Source organism: Simochromis diagramma, unplaced genomic scaffold, assembly GCF_900408965.1.
Source record: "Simochromis diagramma unplaced genomic scaffold, fSimDia1.1 OVJJ01000717.1, whole genome shotgun sequence".
Classification (NCBI taxonomy): domain Eukaryota; kingdom Metazoa; phylum Chordata; class Actinopteri; order Cichliformes; family Cichlidae; genus Simochromis; species Simochromis diagramma.
The window spans coordinates 457,931-479,273 of NW_024387503.1; the positions used below are offsets into that span (position 1 = coordinate 457,931).

The following is a 21,343-nucleotide window of genomic DNA, read 5'->3' on the forward strand; positions in this document are numbered from 1 at the left end:
ATTGTCACATCCCTCAATAGACAAATACATGTAGAAAGCTGTTGTTCAGCCTGAAAACCTGTTTCAAGAAAACTCTGGACTTGTGTTAAGAGATTAAAGCTGCTTCAAAATGAGTGCAGACACCGTATGTGTCTACTGTACCTGGTTGGGAAGCTGCATACAGGTCCTCCTGTAGGAAGGGCATGGAGTTGACCTGCTTGGGATCTCTGGCGGGATAGAGAAATTCCACAGCTGCAAACTCTCCTGAGCTGCTGCTCAGCTGGTACAGACGAGGTGTGAAATTAAATCTGCCTGGATCTGAGGGTCAGAGGGAGAAACAGACAACGAAATGACAAATTTACAGCTGAAAAAAAGTTAAAAAAGAATTAATACGTACAGTTACTTAAGTGCTGTGTTTTTGTTGTATACTGTACTAATAAACAGAGCTTAAATATGTTTTTTCTACCACAATCTAAAATCTGAATTATATGAACAGCTGTGAAATCACAGTAATTCGTGTGGGTTTTTTTTAAATAGCTGGATACATTCAATGGTTTTTGCATTTGAAATTTTTTTTTAACAAATATATTGGTCAAAAAATAAATGGATAAAAGGAATTTGAAATCACATCAGATTTGATCATATCCCGATATAACCTAGGTTACGTATTAGGAACAAAAGGATGCCACATCCTTTGATGGAAACGAAAATTACAATATCAAACTACATACAGCTGAAATCAAAGACAGCCTGAAAACAACTCAAAAATGGCACTCAGTAGTTTGTATGACTCCTACATGCTAGTATGCATGCCTGACAACGTTGGAGCATGTGACTAATAAGACAATGGATGGTGTCCTGGGGGATCTCCTCCCAGATCTGGCCCAGGCTCTCACTGAGCTCCTGGACAGCCTGAGTTCAACCTGGTGGCGTCAGATAGACCACAACATAACATCCCACAGATGTTCTATTGGATTTAGGTCAGGCGAGCGTGGGGGCCAGTCAATGGTGTCAATTCCTTTATCCTCCAGGAACTGCCTGCTTACTCTCACCACATGATGCCCAGGACTACCTGCACCAGCGCAAGAATCTAATCTTGATACTTAATAGCAGTCAGAGTGCCGTTGCCATTTTGTTACCATTTTATGGTATCATGTGACAAGAAGATGATTTCATGGCCACAATAAATGTCATATTTAACAATATTATCCGTATTCTCCATCAGAACAGGACAATAAAGAAACAATATTATGTGAGGCTGCAGTGTTTGGACTTGCAGGCACAGATGAAAAAAATAAGTCCATGGATCTGCATTAAGTGTTTAGCTTGTGATATTTTCTTAACATCAAAAAAAGATGACTTCCAGTTTTTATTATTACAGAATCACATGCATTTTTGGAGGTTTGATGTAAAATAATTCTGCTCTCTTACACAAATTAAATTCTTCCCAAAGCTTCCCAGATCTGGATCCGTATCATCTGTGCACATTATTATGTCGTTTATACTTTTCTAAGTATTAAAACTGCTACAGATCAAGATTTGCACTTGACTGCTGAAACGACTCTTTTTTTTTTTTGGTCGTACTAAGTAATAAAAGCCATCGGTTAATTAAAAACACTAAAAATATCTTTCAGGGGAATAACCTCTGAACAGATATGATATTTACTAGTTCAGTGAAGATGAATATTGAGTTCATGTGCTCAGTAATTCCAGGAGAAGGATATTTCTGACGAAACAAAATCAGCATTTTTGCCTTTAATAATTTATTTACTGATGTTTTAGAGGTCCCTTAGAGGTAATCAGGAACAAATTTTGGGCTTAAAAGACTGAAAATCTAATCTCTGTCGTCATGAGTTGAAAAAGCATTATATATTATAATGCTATTCTGCATTATTTTATGCTAAAGTGTGATTTAAAATCCTGCTTTGAACACTGACCACCACAGCTTAAGCTTAGAATATCATATTTACTAGTGATACTATTCAGAAATGCCTGAAATTACTGAAGTACTTTCTCTACAATTGTGAATGCAGGACTTTTACTTGGAAAGGAGAATTTTGACAAGTGTTCCCACCTTGCAGCATGCAGTCGTAGGCTTTCCTGTCCCGCCTCCCGAGGGCTTCCCAGAAGCCCGTGGGCTCTGCTCCCTCATCACATTCCTGGATGGTGACCTTGCTGCTGCTGTGAAGGCCGGCTTCCAGAGGACAACTGCAAAAAAACAGAGAGTGTCAGACTACGGGGTCACAACTGAACTCCTGACAAGTGGAAAACAGAGGTTTGCACTCACTGTTCTTTGATCTTATTGGCAGCAGTGCGCGCCACCTCCCGCGTGTGCACCTGAGACTTGCAGCCATGCCACAGGTAGATGAGGGCCTGGCTGATGCTCAGCAGCACCATGGAGACTCTTGAGCGCAGGCTGCTGCAGTGACAGGCGACCTCCAGCAGATGGCCCTCTACCTCCACCTCCCCACGCACACAGTACAGACGCCAATCATCTGAGACAAAGAGGGCAGATGAACGGAAGTGAACGAGATAGCCAAGTTATTTGGAGGTGTTTAAAACAAAGAAGTTAAAAGCTGTCCACTGTAGTAGGCTTACTCTGCGAATTTTCCTCCTCCTCTTCCCTCTTTCCTGAGTGGATGACCATCCCTCCCTTGAAGCACTGCAGAAAACATGGAGGCTCCTTTCCCTGCTGGACTTGAACCTATAGAAGAAAAAAAAAAAAAAAAAAAAAAAAAGATGTCAAAGCAATCATACTCCCACAAAATGAAACTGTAGACTAAGAAAGGCAGGAAACAAATTTCTATTCCATGCAAACTTGGTCTTTCAGACACTCTTGTTGTACCTGTGCTCCACGCTCTTCATCCAGCTCCACCGTCATGAGTGCTGATGTTCCCTTCTCGCTGACGGTGGAGTTGCGGCCCTGCCAGAAGAAGTAGCAGCACTTTTCCTTCCCCGCTCCTGTCGTCTTCAGCTGCTCCGGGTTCTGTCTCTTCCCAACTGTAAGGGAGACATTCATCTGAGGTCTGTGTCTGCACACGGCCACAAAACCACGATTCATGAACATACATGCTGCTCCTCAGTGTCCTAGTAGATGCACCTGTGATATAAATGTGAAAATCCTAGGTCCTCTGACCTTGAGGTTAAAGTCATCAGGATTCAAACTCGCCTGAGAATTTTAGTAGATCCATCTACGGTATGAATTAAAAAAAAAATCCTGTTCAAGTTATGAAGATCCGAAATGATTGTCATCTCTGAGCTGATGAGAGGTTTTTGTATCTGCAGGCATGAAGCTGGTGTGTGACTCAATGAACAAATGAGCTCTCTAATAAATCGATAAATGTCTGATATGCTTCGAACTTGGCAAGTTTTCTGCAGAGTCCAATTTTAGGTCATTTGGGTAATGTGTGGTCTCAATCTTTTCAATGTTGCTAGGCAATAACCACAAAGAATATAGCAGATTATGTAACAGAATAACAAGTCAAATTTAAATGTCTGTTTCTGTATCGATTTTTTAGTCTGTGCCCTTTTCCAAAACTCTTTGACAGAGACCTGGTGCTCGTGAATCGACATCTGGGGGGAATTCCACAACAGCAATGATACTGCTGGAAGTACAACTTCCAGGAGAACAAAGCTTCTTAAAACCCTGTTCTGAGGCAAAGGCAGCCAAGCAGCCTTTAATCAGATGTGACTGGTGATTTTATACATCTGGTTTTTATGTCTTGGTGGACGTTTAAATTAGAGTTCATTTAGATGCTGCTTCAACATAACCACTCAAATATGCTTCTGAGGTATTTCAAGAAGGCTGCGCAGCAGTGAGACTGATTTATAGACATTTGATCAAAGCCGAAGATATCACAGACCGACTGTCACATAATTCTTCTGATCTTGGAATTGAGTATAGACCATAGTTAGACCCACCTACAAAGCACAGACTGATTGTATGAGAGATTAAGACCATCACCTTTGCTACTGCTTATATTCTGAAAAAGGTCCCTATAAACAAACTAAATCTCATACCATTCTCACATGCTAACCATGTTAGTGTGGAATTTTGGATGTAGCTTACAGGATAATATTAGTAATAATATACAAGTAGTATTACAGAATTGACAGAACAGCATTTGAGTATTGGGAAAACAGTAGTGTACCACCATGGCACCAGACACAGCACTACTCAATTAAAACACAGCAGACAGGCCCAGCATACCCACTGCTTTTTTGTGGCTGTCTAAAACTGATCACAGCAGTGGTGAAACCAACTCTTTCTTTCCTCCTTGTACTCTCCCCCTCTTGTATTCTAACAAGCATTTAGTTTGTTTAATCTGTAACATAAAACTGGAGTTTGTGGTATCCTGCTTCACAAGTCAAGAGCAGCGGCAGGAGCTGAGCCAGCTTCACTGAATCTGCAGACATTTGGCTGCGTGGTACATAACTGATTTCACCAACAGTCCTCCCCAAAGGTGTACTTTGGTGTTCTTGGAAGTACTCTGAGTGAGTCAGAGAGGATGTGCTATGTGGTTAAATTGGCCTAGATCTGCAGTAACAGACATAAAATCAAGGATCCTGTGGTTCTGTGGTTTAGGTAAACTGGAAATAAATGTATCAGTATTGTAGTCAATACTACAACTCACTCAATAAGACAACTGTTAGCAGTGGAAAAAGCAAAACATTATGTGCAAACTCTGCATACAAATGAAGAAATTATAACAAACATGACTGATATACTGTCTCCACCACTCCATCTGCTGGCCGGTTTGAATGATTGACTCTTCTAAACACATCCCTGCACAAGTGGTAGATTGGACACAATCTACACAAACAAGTCTGCTTTGACTAAAGTGGTCCTTTAGGAATGCAGTTCATCAACTACTGCAAAATTACAAGGTTTACATGAAGGTGTAATCTATGTGCTCAGTACGCACCAGCAGTGCTGACCATGTATTTCCACTTCACTACATAGGTGTCACCCTCGTGGAACTGGCCAATGCTCTGGCGCGGCAGGCGGCTGTAGTCGAACTCCAGGATGTGCCAGACCTCCACTGCCAGAGTGCTGATCTCGTAGCTGCGCCACTCCTCTGCCTCCACCAGGCCGTAGCCCCGGCCCACATTGAAGCCATCCAGAATGGTGCAGACGGGTGTCTGATGGAGGGTCAGCATCAGCGAGGCATTGCACGCACTGGGCTGATCACGGGTGGGCTGCTCCTGGTGAGGATTGAAGTAGAAGAAAGAAATAATTGTGCTGAATCTGCTGAAGCATGTTACTCCCACAAAAACAAAAAATGAGGACGTAGGTAGAATAAAGTGTTTGCTGATACCTTTTGATCAGTACTGTGATCGCTGCTGTTTTTTGTAGGACTGGGAGTTTTCCTGGAGTCGCTCCAGTCCAGGAACTTTTCTTTGAACAGGGTGGTCTCATTGTGTTGAGTCAGTCTGCCAAACACTGCCCAGTCAGGGCGACCCTGGCCTTTTCTACATGTGAAGCGGACACAGTGTATAGATGATGCATTATTATTAAAACCAATGAAGATGCCTGAAACACACTCCTGCAATGTCAGTTAATTTCTGAGGCGTTACTTAGACCAGAAAGTAAAAGAGAAAACATGACCATCTCTTTAAAGCTCTCTGCACAAAGGGCAAAAACACCATGTGTATGCAGACTTCCTGTGATTGACATTCTCAATATCTGTACATAACCATGCATCTAAGCTGTAGTATGCGTTTCCATACTTGGGTATGAGTGTGTTACACTCTCCTGGGTCCAGTGGGTTGATGTCACAGTTTGTATAGTCAAAGGTGCCATTCCACAAGTGCTTCGCCAGCTGGAAAGCCACCTTCCTCTGCGCCAAAGTCACTTCCTTCCCGTGCCAAATGTACATCTCACTGCCAAAGTCAAAAACCAGAACCTGCAGAAAACAGAACGTGGTGTTTTCTCCAGAGCATTTATATCACCACTAGAGGGAGCCAAAAGTCATTTTAAATCTTACATGCTGGCATATGATTTTAAAACTTTATTTTAGATTTGAGATGGATTTACAGTTTGCAACAGTTTTAACTTAATTTGTCTCACCTCCTTCGGATTGAGCAGACAACAGCGAGGCATCTTGGCCCAAAAATCATCATCTGGGACCAGTTTGTCATCCATCAGGCGATAAATGCAGTTGGTCTCCACAATGGCGCCCTCGTACAGCTCATCTTCATCTGGCGTTCCTGCAGCTGCAAGAGCAAACATGGAGGCATTGGATTTCATTTTATTGAAACAGTTTCTTGGAGTTTTTCACATTTGAATCCTTACACTGATAACTCGACTGCCCCCCCAGGATCTTCCAGAACTCCTTGACAGCATGGTTTGTGTTAATGCCCTCTTCAATGACTTGGACATAGTTGGCTCGACAACCCAAATCTCTTTTGCTCTGGATGAAATTGGCCAACTCTGAAGCCTGAAAGACAGACACACACACACCATAAAAAAAAAAGTAGAAACACTTCCATCTTACCAAGTATATTTGTCTCATTTCTAGTCAAAATTTATCTCATTACACTTAAAATAAGACAAAAATCCGCTACAAAGCAACATTCCAGTAAGATATAGGAACTTGTTCACTCGGTGAATCTTGAAACGAGAGAAAAACTAGAGGATTTTCACTTGTTCCATTGGCAGATGTTTTTCACTTATTTCAATGTAAAATATCTTGTATTAACACACGAAATAACTGTTAGAATATAAAGTACCAAAGTTTATGAAGTGAACTAGAACAACCCCATGAAAGCTGTGGACACTGGCTCACAACAGTCCTTTGTGTCAGATTTAGGTCACTAGTTTATTCAGCTAAAAGGTCATCAGAACACACCTTCCTGAGCTATGCCACTGTAGCTTCCTCCTAACACTGTTTACATCCTGCACTTGAAGCCCGTCCCACATGCAGCAGTGAGACTCTTATACCACATGATTTCAGTTCTTAGAGGGCCCTAAATTCCCAAACAGTAAGTATACTGTACTCAAATCTAAGCATACCAACAATAAGCCGTTTTGTAATCACTGCTTTGCAGCGCTCTGAGTCGTAACCCACCTTGCTCTTCTCAATAACATTGGCAAACTCTCCGATCCAGATGAAGCAGTGTTGTGGCGTGATGAGCAGGAAACAGTCGCCGCTATTCAGGGAGGATGCTCGCGGCTCCACCAGTCGGGTCTGGATGTGCCGGCGGCCTGGTTTCACACAGACAGGTAGTCAGATCGTCACATTATTGTACTTGCAGTAACAGGGCAAGCATCTGCGAGTCTCACCACTTCACCAAGTATGTTATCTACATTAACTTCTAATTTTCCTTTTGCAAATAAATAAGGGCAGCAAAACAAATATTTGTTAGAGTTTTATGATTTTAGGACGCTTTTGGCTTCTACCATCTACCAACCATCAGGTTGGGACAGCTAACCTCCAAACAAAACAGTAACCCCAGTGTTGAGGATTTACTCTGCATTACAGACAGCAGGCTTTAGAGGAGTGGATCAGCCTGGGGCAGTGTGAGGCACCCTGGTGAGAATGATTTGGAACCACAGCTGTCACCAACAGACATAAGGAGGAGATGCACAGACATGCTCTCATCTCCAGTTTTAGATATCCTCCGGTCCTCTGGAAAGGACACCCTTGAAGAAGCATCCTCCAGTGCGTTGTGTGAACTGGTTTTTGTTTTTCCGTTCCTTAAACGATTAATTGTAGCAGCTGCTACAGACTCACTGACTGCAATTTAAAAATACTGAGCACACACAGTTTATTAACTTGTTATTCGGTACTACAAATTATTGCCTGGAATTTTTTTCCACTTTACACTAGCTGCACTGTTTTTATTGTATTTTATTATTTTTCCTTTGGCCAAATAACATTCAGCAGGCAGCACAGAGTTTAGCATCTTAGCAAGATGCTGCTAGATTTAAATGTGGGATTAATGGAAATAAACCTGCATGAGTGCTAAGCCTAAAATGTGAACCTGAATTAAAACATTGCAGAATCACAGCACATTAATCAAAGAATTTCTGAAAAACTGCAAAAACCAAAGAACTATTGTCCTCGCTTTTAACAAAAGTATGCAAATATGGTGCAGTGGACTGAATAAAAAGAAAAGTAGAAGTATTCCTGTTGTGAGGGTAGGTGTTTCTGTACATTTAGTGCAGTGTTTCCAGTATCTTTAACTGACCTTTGACCTGCAACAGCATTAGTTTCTTGTAAGGCACAGCGCTGTTGTTGGACATCTGCTCTGAGATGTTGACGCTGCGCAGGTTGACACTGCTGAAGTTCTCCTTGCTGGCCAGACCGGCGAGAGCCACTTCAGAGAAACCAGAGTTCTTATTCACTGCAGGAAAAAGAGCAGAGCACAGAGAACTGACATTAGACTGCAAGAAATACACACAACAATTTTAATTTATTACTCTGCATTCTTATACAGCAAAGACACATCCACCCAGTACACATAGTCATGACCACAAAGCTCTACTGCGTCTCACTACAGCAGGTACTAAAGGTTTAATGCTATGAGAGGAGGTGAAGGAGGAAGTTACACATCAAAGAGTGTGGGTTCTTGTCTTCACAGTCAAAACAAGCTGCTGTGCACGTGTAGCTCGTAAACAAAGCTGACTTTTCCGAGGACTGCTCAGCACAATAACAGGAAAGGGACACGCATGCAGGTCTGCTCACATCCCAAAGCAGTGTGCGTGGGTTCATTCAAAGCAAGTGGAGAAGCTTTTAGAGTGCATGATACAAGTGAGCCTTTCTATATGAGACTGATGCTATATTGCCCTCTTTTTCCATAGAAACACTGACTCAATTGGTCAATACATCTCTCTGTCAATATAAGGGGCAAGATATTTGCATTTGCTGATAACATGAATGCACACATCACAGGGAAGAAGAGAGAAGAGATTTTTGGCCTCTTTGTGCATCTGTCAATTTCACCAGCCTCCCACAACACGGCACAGTTTGACATGCAGGGTAAAGTAGGAACGGCAGTGTCCAATGCGCCTGGCAACAACCGCAGGAATGATAAATTACAACAACCTGTTGGTGCTTGGACAAATAGAGCATCGTCAAGGAGACTGTATATTATTTTAAACAGCTGCTCCTCATCCATCCTCACTCACTCTTCTCAGCCTTCATCCTTTTGCTCTCCAGCAGGCCGATGTTGAGCCTCTGCTCCGTGTACTCGTGTCTGATGTCCTCCCTGGCAGCCAGCATCTTTAGAGGGTTCCTGGATGACTGGACGTTACGTGCTGGGCGCACCGCCCGCTTGTGCTGTACCATCTCTGAGGTCAGCCTGCAGAGAGGTCAGCGGTAAAGGGTCACAGTTAACAGGAACAAGGCTCACCCTCAGTGATGAGTCAAAACCACATCAGGCATCGAGAGCTTACTTTGGCACCTGGGGACCGAAGATGGCATCAAAGTCGTCATCCATCTCCAACTTGTTGGTGACGGAAGGAAGTTCCTCCACTTGGCGGTAGAACTTGGAAAAAGTTTCGTCTTCGAGGGTCATCACTTCCTTTACCTTCTTTTCCGTCACTGTGATGGTTGCTTCTGGCAGTCCAGACACTGAGGACAGACAGAAAGAGGAGACTCTTTAAAAACCACAAAAATACAGAAAATGGAAATTATTCACTTTCTTTGTGACTTTTAACTGGTGTTTTAACAAGCCCCACTAATAACAACCAACCATTCTGTGTGAGGGCTTTATCTAACACATAATTACACAAATTGACTTTCATTTATCTTAGGTGTCTAACATGATGCTATGGACACAGTCCGCAGTACATGGTTTAGCTGTGGCCTACTGTCTTCTATTACAGGTTGCATGCTGACCTGCACGGGATGAATATGGATCAGATTGTCACACAAGCCCACTCAGAAACGTCCGAGTGAAAAGATCAAAGTTTACCTGGTTCTTCAATGTTTAAAAAGAACAGTTTTGCAGCAGCTCCATGTCAAATGTTGCTTTTGTAGAAAATAGTTTGATATCACTTGTATCGTCTAATGACATCAAGAAAAGATAGTTTCTGCAGCTATCAGCTTCCATACCTACATGTAAGCAGGCACCATTAATACTCATGTGTCTGTGAAGGACTCACTTTTATTGTTGAGCTTGCCCAGGAATGACTCCAATTTATCCAGCTTCATGTCTGACTCCAGGTTCAGATCTGGCATGGCCTTGATTTCTGCACACGCACACACACGACAGAGCCAACAAAGTGTTTGATTTTAGGTGAAAAGGAAAGCGACATGAGGTTCTGCTCATACATGTCACGACTAATGTTGCTTCTGTTGACTGAATAATGAGTATAATGTTAAAGTCACAATGCCGTGAATCTAAACATGGTCACAAGCACTTCCAAGGCCTCCGAATGTGAACTCTTCAGCACCTCAGACTCATGCACAGTAGTCCAGGTGATTGCCTTCCCCTGGGCTACGTTCTATTAGGCTTTACAAGCCAATAGAAGTCTCACAGCAACACGAGTCACATTAGTGTTGGTGATATTGGTGGTTTGGATGAGCGGCGTGATAAATGGCAAAAAAGACAAAAAGAGTAAACCTTCAGTATCAGACATCTGTTCCATGTCTTTGGAAAGAAAAGCAAAAACAGAATAACACAAAAGTATACATTTAGCACCTACGCAACATGAGCTCAGAGGCTAACGAGGTAACAAAGTCGCGTCATTAATTTAAATCGGATTTAAGCAATGGCTGAACCCTTAAAGTCCTGAAAAACCCTCCTGAAACCATCTGTTAACATGAAAGCAGGGTGACATGCTCTAACAGGGAAACACAGAAATGAAGTGCAACTGACCATCCTGTGGTTTAGAGATGGCAATGTTGCCATTCTTGGGTTTGGACGGCACAGGATTCTGAAGAGCAGCAGGGGAGGCCAGACCTGCAGCAACAGAGACGTACATATACATGTGATGACTCTGGTACAATCTGAAGGGGAAGGGCTGTTTATGATTTTAGTAAAAACACAAATTCATTTGTTTTCATAGTTTCACAGGCAGATGCAGTACTATCAGTTTGTAGGTTCACACAGAAAGCAACAGGTGTGGGTGTCTTTGCATGTGTTGTATGTTACAGAGCTCTGGAATAATAAGCAGGAATAGTTAATGAAACTGTCCATCGTTTGCCACGTCAGGGTAAGTGCACAGCTAATGCGGAAAGCTCCAACCATTAAATCATTTCTGCTTCAGCGAAGGCCTTGGAGCAGCTACTCTGGCCTGATGGAGGGAAAACGAGAGTCATTCTCCCCAAGCTGCTAGCTGTGGAGCAAGCTTTTTTTTAAGCATTCAGGACACAGAGCTGAGGCTGACGTTAACTCTTTATTGCTCTGCAGCAGTGCATAACGAGCACAGGTATGCCAGTGGAAAGTGAGCGTTTTTGCCCTCTGACCTTTCTTCACCATGCGTGCAGCCACAGTGAACTGGGTCGAGTCATTGGCAGCTCCGTGGCCTTTGGACTTCCAGGATTCCTCTCGGGCCACGATCAGCTGCTTCCTCTCCTCAATGGACATGTGAGCCTCGATGCTCTGAGACTCCATCTCTGCCTCTGCTAACCTCTGAGAAAAGAGGGAGGACAAGTCAGTGTCAAGTGTAAGAGAACACTTCTCAGGTGCCTTACTGCATCATTTGTAATGTGTGATGCATTCCAGGGAGCATTTTGTGAATGGGTAACCCATCACATCCCTGCATTTATTTAAATGTCCTTCATAAAAGTGCTTGCTATACAAACTCAAAGCCCACAGGACAAATATGGCCCTTTACAAATTGTCATGTGGCCACAAAATCTTTTAAGACTATTTATAAATTTTACCCTGCTTAGCTGAAGCTGCACAATGATCATTAAGCACCACATTTGGAGTCACACGCCAAATTAAACAGCGTTTCCTGTACTTTCATGGAAGTAAACAGACTGTTGATAACAAGGTCAGAAAGTCTCCAGAGACGTGGGAGACCGAATGCTTCTCGGCATCGACCCACGGATCCATTTGCTGAGATATAAACTCAGTTTTCTATTCTGCACGCCAGCAGAGGTTTGGAGTCGTAGAGGCGCTGCAGAAAGCTGCTGAACTGTAACGCAAAATACGTGTTGGATCCAAATGGCAATGAAGAAGGACAAAAACTGCAGAGAAGCTGCAGTTTATTCACAGCTTTCAGGCATTTATGCACAGAAACTTGATGCCAGAAGATTCGGCTGTACAGTGCAGCTAACTTGCTCTGTTAAAGCTGTAATGTAAAGACAATGATTTCATAAACACCTCCAGTCTCCTAGTAGCTGTAATATTCAGGCTTTTGATTAACGCTGTGGTCAGCAGGGCTGTGAGGTGAGGAAGCGAGGTTGTTGGGCTAAATGGCACGTCCATTAAGATGCCTGGATGTGGGTTTTAACTGGACAAAAATCAACAACATTTTGGGGAAATGCCAGATGTGATTCTCATTTTTGAGTGTGGCCTTTGAGTTTGACACTGTTCAAACTGCACTCATCACTAAAATCTACCCATCAAAATGGACACAGTACTGCATCTTTTGCAGTCTGTGTGTTTAAATGTTTCCCACATTCATAAACAACAAAGTGCCCAAATACAGAAAGAGTACACACAGAGAAAATGAGAAAATCTTTGCCTCACACAGCGCTAAAGTCATTCACCTCTATTTGAACAATATTAAGAAATGACACATGACTGTGTGGGTGTTTAAAGTAACTCGTGACAGTAAAATGGAAGAAGTCTATTGAATATAGCAGACTGCAACTCATGGTGCCGATCGTGACTGGAGCTTTGATTGGTGTGTTTGTGTGGAGGCTGCCAGCAGTGAGTGGGAGGGGGAGGAATTGCCCAGAAAGCTGTGTATAGCTTCGAAAGGGTCACCTTTCGTCTCCAGGGGTGTTTTTCATCCACCTGCATGGGTCTGCGAGATCTGATGGCCTTCACAACCAGAGGGATGGATGAGGAAGGTAAGAAAAGATGAGGATTATGGATGAAAAGACGGAAGAAAAGATCCAAGCTCTGCACAAGCACGAGAAGCTGCAGGGGCTGCCATGCTGGCCCTGTGCTGATAACGATGTGTGACTTATATCAATATCAGTGTGCTAGTGCCTGAATGGATTTGCCTCCCATACACCGCAGTGGATTTTAAATCAAAAAAAGTGCAGACTTCAGCTCTAATTCACCAATTACCAGTTCATTAATTAACCATTAAGGACATTTTTATACAGTCTCAGTTTTTCAGAAACTCAAATGTAAATGGTGGTGTACAGAGGCAAAAATTAAAGAAATTCCACCACTGTCCAAATATTTCTGAACCTGAGAAGGAACACATTAATAATGCATATTAACCACAGTGATGTGGCTAAGGAGCAAAGTTGTAGAGTAGGGTTTGTAATGTGTGAGTTTAGTGAAGCAGGTGTGTGAGCAAGTACAACAAGCAATGCAAGGCAGCAAGACCTGTTGACACGTCCTACCTGGCTGGCTGATTCGGTTGCATTGTAAGGAGGCTCAGGAGGAGTAGAGAAAGTAGCAGCAAACACTGGCTCCTATGGAAGCCACAGAAATAGGAAATGTACACATACACATGAAGGGGATGATCAGGAGTATAGCAGCTGCAGGGGTGTCGCTGGGATTTATAAACACTGGCATCATGCGAAACAAGGCTTTAATGTATCAGTTTTCTAGTTACATGTAGTGTGAGACTCTTTGCAAAAACAACTGTACAATGAACTCTGCAGCTCTGGAGATTTTTCAACGGGTTTCAGGAAATAACAAGTTGTGTCACAGACGAGGCATTGGGATGATCTCAGTTTGGGGTTAGAGGCTCCAAACTTGCAACAGAAAGTCTTCATTCCAGATGACCAACAAGGGAGGGGCTGATGAGGAGCTTGACTTGCATTAGTAAGTAAAGGTCAGGGTATTCTAGCCTGTGTCATATTCAGGGGAGTGTAACAATAAAAAAAGAGATAATCTAATTTAAAGTGCAGTTCAGTTACTTTGCAGAAACCTTGTTTTGCTGTAACATTACAACAAAATGCAATAGCAGTTATTTAGACTCAAACCTGTCAGGTATGTTATCTACCACTACCATTCATTCAGTCTGGTTCAAGTGTTGTGGGTGAGCATTGTGTATAAGACAATCTGATCTCATTTGGTTGAATGGTTCTCATTAATTACCAAAACGCTGTTGCCTCAGTAGTGTTTCCCCAAGACGTACAGCTGCCTGCTCTACTCTGTATGTGCACAATCATGCTCGCTTAGCTGGTTAACTTCACAGTGAAGGTTTAAAAAAAGATTCACAATATGGTTCTCATGGACATTTTGTTTACTTTTTCCACTGATGTACCATAAACTGAATTTAAAGAATTATGTCATGTTTGTGTTTTTACCATTTAAAAATTTCCACGTTAGTGGTTATTGATGGTTTTCCTCACTTTTAATCATTTATATTCTTTCTTGTTACTTGTATCCACCAATGAAACAAACACATTGTGCAAACAAGACACATTAATAATAAATTAATAAAAAAATCCCTGCAGCCACATTAATATGCAAAGCCACAGCCCTGAACCACTGGAACAGAGATTAAACTGGAAGCAGATTGAAGCACACCAAACTGACTCTTGAGATTTTAGACCAACTTTCAGACAAATCTTACGCCACAAGAAACATTTGTCATAAATGTGAGTCGATTAGAGAAGCAGAGGTTGCGTGCCAAAGTCAATATGATAAATGGGAAATTTTAAACTCAGTTAAATTAGATTCATAGTGTAAGACAGAACAGGAAATTCTAACACAATTATAAATCTGAAACCTGATGAGCAGTGGTGGGATGAGGAACACAGCATAATTACAACAATCAGAATGATTATTAATACAATTTGTCTTTAAGACACACCCACACGGAGTTCCACCACCAGTACCACCACAAACAGACACACAAACGTAGCTCTGTGTGTTCCACCAAGGCTAAGAGTTTTCAACAGGAAACAAAGTTAAAGATGGAAAAATGAAAACTAAATGCATTTGACACATACGTGCACACACGTTTGGTTTCTGCACGGGCCTTACCCAAAGCTGGTCGGACACAGCAAACTCGTCAATCATCATCATCGCTTCATCATCCTACAGACGAGCAGCCAAAGAAAAAGGGACAGTTCCCAGCATTCATTTCACACACAGGCCAAAGCACATTACTCCCGCTCCCTGTGAGTCTTTACAGATTCTATACTCCAGGTATGACATTTATCACGTGGGCGAATGGTTAATTTCTAGGTAAATATCAAGTTTGTAGTATGTGTAAAGTAAAAAGAAACAAAATCCATCAAAAAGCAAAGTTGTCCAAACAGCCTTTATTCTGCTCTACTTGCCGTTTTTCTCTGACTCGGTTCTGTATCTGCTTTATCTGTAGTTTTGCACTTCTTCGATTCAAAACAGGAAACCTGATGAATCATGTCTACTCGCTCGGATGAATTGGAGGATGGAAACAAGATTAAAAACATCAACTGCCCTTCCCCTTGACCTGGACCCAGCCATCACTTCAAATTGATTAGGTCTTGAAAGATTTCCCTGATTTGATTAAGACATATCTTTAAAAAAACCAAAACAAAAAACCCCCAGAAAAAGCTCCTCAATCAGTGTGTCTGATTGCACACGATGAATCAAAGCTACGTAGGTAAAGTACTTCCTGACCTTAAATAAACTACTAACCCAAAATGAAAATATGTATGTGTAAAGCTGTCGAGCTGAGCAAACCTTGATAAGCTGCTGGAAACAAAAACAGCTGTGCCACGGCAGCTGAATATGTCTAAACAGAGAGGTGCGTGTCCTGTGCCTGACCTAACCCTTCCTTCAAAAACAGAAACGCAGTCAACATGCAGAGGAAAGAAATCAGGTTTATTTTTTTATTTTAAAAAAGAAAAAGGACATGCAAACAGAGACAAACAGAAGAGTGAAAGTTTACATGTAACATGCAGTTAACTAGAAACAAAGGCCTAGCATGACTGAACACAGAGGCTACATTTTACAGTTCAGTTAGTACAACACTCACATGTAGCTGACAGTTTGAATACTTTTCAACTCTCAGAGAAAAGTTAAACTCTACAAAGTGCTCTCAGCTTTTCTCTGGAGGGGAAAGCCATCTCAGTATGTGAGTCATTCAGGCAACAAATAGGATTAAAATCCAACTTAATTAAGCTTCTTTAATATTCATAACAAGTATAAAACATACATGAGGCAAAACTTCAAAATTTGGAAGTCAAAGGCTGCAAATACTCATGTTCAATCATGTGTTCCAAGTTTTTATCAGTGACTGGCTACTGTTTCCAAGATGCTCAAGTTTTTTACATTCTACATTTATATACACACACCCTTCAAATGAAAATAAATCATGTCTGATTAATTTTCATGTTTGTTCTATTAATATTTTATCGTCATAATGCAAAATAAAACTCTTAAACAGCAGGATTATTCTATGTCAACTTCCCCCAAAACTTATTTAGAGACTTGAGATATCCATTTCAAGTACCAGGCATACTATCACAAGTACAGTTATGTATAGTTTATTACATGGCTACATGTAGTAATACATTCATTCGAGCGGGGCTAAATGAATCAGAATTAAGTGAATAGCTTAGGAAGAGTGGCCCTATGAATATCATAGCCTGCGTGCTTTCACTTTTGCTACTCCAGAAATGATTCATCACAACGCAAAACTGCATTTGTGATTGTCAGCCTTGGGATTATATTACTATTATATAAATAGGGTTTCACTATTTATTAGAAATCTGATAAGCTAAAATGTTGGGATAACGTAAAAGTTACCCAAGTATTTGAACTGCGTGCGTTTAATTTCACTGCATTTATGCATTTTCGGCCTAAAATCAAATTGGATTTTAAAGGTTTGACGTATGAAAAAATTAGTATCCTAAAAAGAAAGGAAAGGAAAGAAAAAAATGTTCATGATTGAATAGTGGCAGCCGCAGGCTTCCATATTTAGGAAATAAAAACAGCATGCCCCATGAAGTATTGTGTGACTGATCCAGACACCACAGTATGTATTCTACTGCCAGGATGGAAGACATGCAGATTATCTCTTGATACAGTCCAAGAACAAAAACATGCAACAGCTGCTTGAGACAGAACAGAGAAAAGAGAAAAAGATCAAAAGACACAGACAAAAACACGACCTCTCTGTTTAGAGATATTGAAAATTGTTACCATGTTCCTTGTAGCTCTGTTCTACAGAAGTGATTGTTTAAAGGGTATCAGTCTTTGATCAGATTTTTCTTTCTGTACACGTCAGCAATAGAAGATCGAGAACACCTACTGAGCGGCATGATCTCAGAGGCTGACACAGGAAATACTTGCTTTCATAATGCGACACAGTCGATCAAATCAAATTAACCAACTCACTGCATCACTTCTGCATTCAGGTCTTGTGGACATAAAGTAGCAGAGTCAGTCATGAATGCATGCTGCTATGACTACGTGCAAAAACATGAGCGATACAAGGGACAACCTCAGGCTTCTCTGCTGAAGTGCTAATTCAGCAGTGAGTGCTCACGTCAGGTGGTTACCTTCTTCTTGAAGCTCTGCTCCACCTCCCAGAGTTGAGCATTCTGCTCTGCTGCAGCAATCTTCACCACATCCTGCTTCTTATTGATCCTGTTCCTCCAGTCCTCCTCGCCACTCTTCTTTAACAAGGCGACTCTGAGTGGGGAAGGGGACAGGATCATGAGCTGTAGCATACAAATAAATGGTAAATGGTCTGATTGTTATATAGTGCTTTTCTACTCTCCAAGAGCACTCAAAGCGCTCATAATAATAAATAATGTTTTTCAGTTGAGTTTTTTGTAGTTAGAGGACACTTTTCAAAACAAAAAAAACCGCAACAAATCCTTATTTTGGCTAGGCTTTCAAATTTAATCCAGAGCATTTATGGAAAACTTGAGCAATTTGTTTAAGAGGTGAGTTTTATGAAGATGATTTTGAGACACTTTGTCAAACATGACATGACAAACTGTATGTTAAGGATGGCACAAAAGCAACTACACGCTGTGGTTTTAATGAAGAGCCACTGAGTTTGCAGCTGCAGGCAGACTCTTTATTTCCACATGTGCCAAAGAAACACAAAACCTTACTTCCCCAGAGCTTTTAGCCCAACCTGTCACAATAGTAAAGCCAACAAAAAGCAGCCATGCTCCTCTACATTTATGAATGAGAAGACAGCAGACATTAAACAGAGGCAGCGAGCATGTCGTTTAGGAGCTGCAGAAGTAAACAGTGTACAGACAGAGCAATGACAGCTCTGATCCAATTACACATAAACATTGATTAGAGAAGCCAGTCAGTGTAACAGGAGCTGGGAAAGCAACTCAAACCTCAACCCTGAATTTTTCCATCTTTTTAATAAGGAAAACTGGGATTAGGTTTAAAGTACTCGACAAGTCTAAAAACCTAAACGTGAGCAAGAACAGAGCTTCAATTATTGAGCTCTCATCTGTGAGCTGGGGCAGACAGGACCAATATATGCAAGAGGTCAGGGTCCTGGCTGTGCCCCACTTGCCCCCCATCACAAGCACCCCCTCTGTGACCCAGCGAGGAAATGTCCTGTTCTGCCCCCAGGGCTACACAGCAAATGCAAAAACAGGATGAAAGCAGCACTCAGTCCAACTTGCAAGCTGTATCTGGGATACAGACCCTTGCTCCAGAGAAATGCTTTGAACGTGGGAACGACACAAATTAGTCAAGACATGGTCAAAGAGTCAGATTTACAAGAAGCACAATAACTGGTACAGACTCCACTGGCTTTAACACCAGTTTACATGCAACTTTATTATATCATCAGTCAGTTTAGAGCATGATTAGTGTCCTATGTCTGCCAGTCAACTAGCACGAACAGCTCAATTATCCCAGTATGACATAACAGGACTTATGTAAGGATTTGCTCAGGAATCCAATACTCAGCTTTAGTTTTGTTATATAACAACAATGAAATGTAATGAAACTCATTCAATAGAAAAACAAAAAATCTATAATTTCCTTATCATAGCCAGCATTTTGCTTCTGTTAATACTCCAGACTTCATCCCAGGAAGCTCAACAGTAAAGAAAAAAAACCCTCTAATACCCTAAAAACTCCTCCCTCTTTGCCCTCATGATGTAATTTTCAGTCATCACATTTTATCCATTCTTAATTTAAAAGTAAAAGAGCTGATCACAAATGTGCTACGACTGATGACCATTCATGAATAATGAAATCATTGGTCCTAATCATTTAGCATTTTTATGCACCGACGCCCGTTTTCAGTGACCACGGCATTTTGTCTTGAAATACATGTCTTTTCTTTAAAAAAACAAAGACATTTAAACTTATTTTTATTGTTAATGAATAAAAAAAAAAACAAAAAACATGTAGCTAGCAGAGCAAACCGTGATTTCTTTTGCGTTGCTCTTGTAGGATTAATTTACCGAGAAACAGGTAAACGGTATTCTGCAATACGTGAATATGGTCAGACATGCAGTAAATATATATTAAATCCTATCTTAGCACACTTCCATGCTCACCTCTCTCTGATGGACATGTGTCGGGCCATCATCCTGTCGCTCAGTTCGTCTCCCTGCTCAGGTTGAACCGGGTCAGCTGGGTGTGTGTTGCTGTCTGTGTCTGCTGCTTCGGGGAAGCCAGATGTTGCTCTGGATGTTACCACAGTTGATTCCAGCAGGTCTGTGAGTGTGAGCACACGGAAATAGTGAGAGGAGAGGGGGAGAGAAAATAAATAAATAAATAAAAATCAGTAACTCAGCAGCAACTCCATAAACATTAACTGTGACCGCTTGTATGATCTTTTGAGGAAAATACATTAACTAAGAATCGCTGTGTAGGGTGTAAACCCTTTAACATAACAGTCAGAGGTGTCACAGTGCAGACTCAGCATCTCAAAGCAGCATCGCAGCAATCATCTTTCATGCTCACCGAAATAATCCCATCCACCTCGTGAGAAGCAGCAAAGACACTTTTCACAGCTTTAAACATCTCTGCCACAGCTGTAATCAAACAACCCACACTGGAGACTCAGGTCAACGCACTATTCCTTCCCCCTGCCCCGAAACAAGTTCCACAGTTCCAGTTTGACTGATTTTTTATTTTCTGACAAGCCACATGCTGACACAGAGACAGTGAACGGCCCGGTGTTACTGCAGTGCTCAGATACAAAGGAAGCCTGAAAACCACAGTCTGAACTCAACATTTTCACTCAGACACACAGGAAGTGGTGTTGGATTAGAACTTGTTGACGGAAACCGATACCAACTGTTAGCAGAGTTTGCTCTTTAAATTTTTAAAACCTATTTTAGTCTTCTGATTAGCTTCACTTTTTTCATTTATTTCTGTTAAACTCCAGTGTTCTACCCAGAAACACTAACTCTGCATGCTAACCAAAATAAGCTTCCCATTTAACACCAAATTAAGTTGCAGGTGCACCTTACTAACCAAGATAACAACCTACTGCTAGCTTTAACCTACAAGTCCACAGCACTACCCTCTGATCCAAATATTTCCAGTTACTAAAAAAAGGAAATATGCATCTAGCCATTCATCCATCCTCTTCTCCTCTTCAGGGTCTATAACACATATCGCTGTTGAATGTTAATATAGACACGTTACGGTTATCATTCTCCCCAAATCTTAATGTAAACTTGGCAAGTTTATAAACTTCAGTAAAGACAGAACAAACAGCAGAGTAGTTCAGGCAATAAAAAGCAGACTGATGCTTTTGAGCTCCTCCTCCTGCTGTTTTCTTACCTCCGCTGGTGGCCCTGCTCCTCTGGCTTTGCTCCTGGCTGTCCTGGAGCCTGTGGCTCTCTGAGCTCCACAGCACTTCCTCTTCTATCGCACTGTCTGGCCGCTGCTGCAGCTGCTCCTCCTCTGCTTCTTCCTCCTCTTCTCTCCTTTCTCTTCCACTCTGGGGCTGGGGCAGTGCTGTCTGCCTGACTGCTCTCTCAGGAGATGGCAACTTCCTCTTCCCCCCTCCCAGATCAATCTGGTCTTCCCCTTGGGGCAAAATGTGATGCCTATGGTGATCTGAGGATCCCTGGGACCCCCCGACTGGGCAGTCTGGTTGGCTGGGATAGGTGGGCTCCACGCAGGCTGCAGTGGATATGTGGATGTCTCCGGCGTGGTCACTGGACACCGTCCCGCCTGCTCTGAGTGCAGAGGAAGACGAGGAAGATAGGTGGTGTCCAAACCGAGAGCCTGTGCCGTTTTGAAGCTGTGTAATGCAGACAGACAAAGAAGTGGGTCAGTTTGCTACAGAGGCTGAGAAACGGCTCGGGCAAAGTGCACACACAAACAA

The 21,343-nt window shown here is 41.9% G+C and overlaps 1 protein-coding gene across 16 annotated transcripts in view; it reads right to left on the reverse strand.

The window, feature by feature from the left end:
- Positions 1-21,343, reverse strand: part of svila (supervillin a) — a 78,517-nt gene that overhangs the window by 4,295 nt on the left and 52,879 nt on the right. For 11 of the 16 annotated variants that reach the window (XM_040018767.1, XM_040018756.1, XM_040018754.1 and 8 more), the window contains 23 exons: positions 20,794-21,259; positions 19,557-19,716; positions 17,568-17,700; positions 15,061-15,114; positions 13,464-13,535; positions 12,871-12,927; positions 11,397-11,562; positions 10,807-10,890; positions 10,091-10,177; positions 9,380-9,557; positions 9,113-9,285; positions 8,173-8,328; positions 7,050-7,186; positions 6,275-6,419; positions 6,050-6,195; positions 5,710-5,885; positions 5,298-5,451; positions 4,905-5,184; positions 2,825-2,979; positions 2,578-2,683; positions 2,267-2,474; positions 2,054-2,187; positions 142-297 (listed from right to left, as the gene is read on the reverse strand). In XM_040018767.1, coding sequence (XP_039874701.1) covers positions 142-297; positions 2,054-2,187; positions 2,267-2,474; positions 2,578-2,683; positions 2,825-2,979; positions 4,905-5,184; positions 5,298-5,451; positions 5,710-5,885; positions 6,050-6,195; positions 6,275-6,419; positions 7,050-7,186; positions 8,173-8,328; positions 9,113-9,285; positions 9,380-9,557; positions 10,091-10,177; positions 10,807-10,890; positions 11,397-11,562; positions 12,871-12,927; positions 13,464-13,535; positions 15,061-15,114; positions 17,568-17,700; positions 19,557-19,716; positions 20,794-21,259 — 3,583 coding nt within the window. The remainder of the gene's footprint in view (positions 1-141; positions 298-2,053; positions 2,188-2,266; positions 2,475-2,577; positions 2,684-2,824; positions 2,980-4,904; positions 5,185-5,297; positions 5,452-5,709; positions 5,886-6,049; positions 6,196-6,274; positions 6,420-7,049; positions 7,187-8,172; positions 8,329-9,112; positions 9,286-9,379; positions 9,558-10,090; positions 10,178-10,806; positions 10,891-11,396; positions 11,563-12,870; positions 12,928-13,463; positions 13,536-15,060; positions 15,115-17,567; positions 17,701-19,556; positions 19,717-20,793; positions 21,260-21,343) is intronic. The other 5 variants (XM_040018757.1, XM_040018759.1, XM_040018763.1 and 2 more) reach the window with 5 other exon arrangements.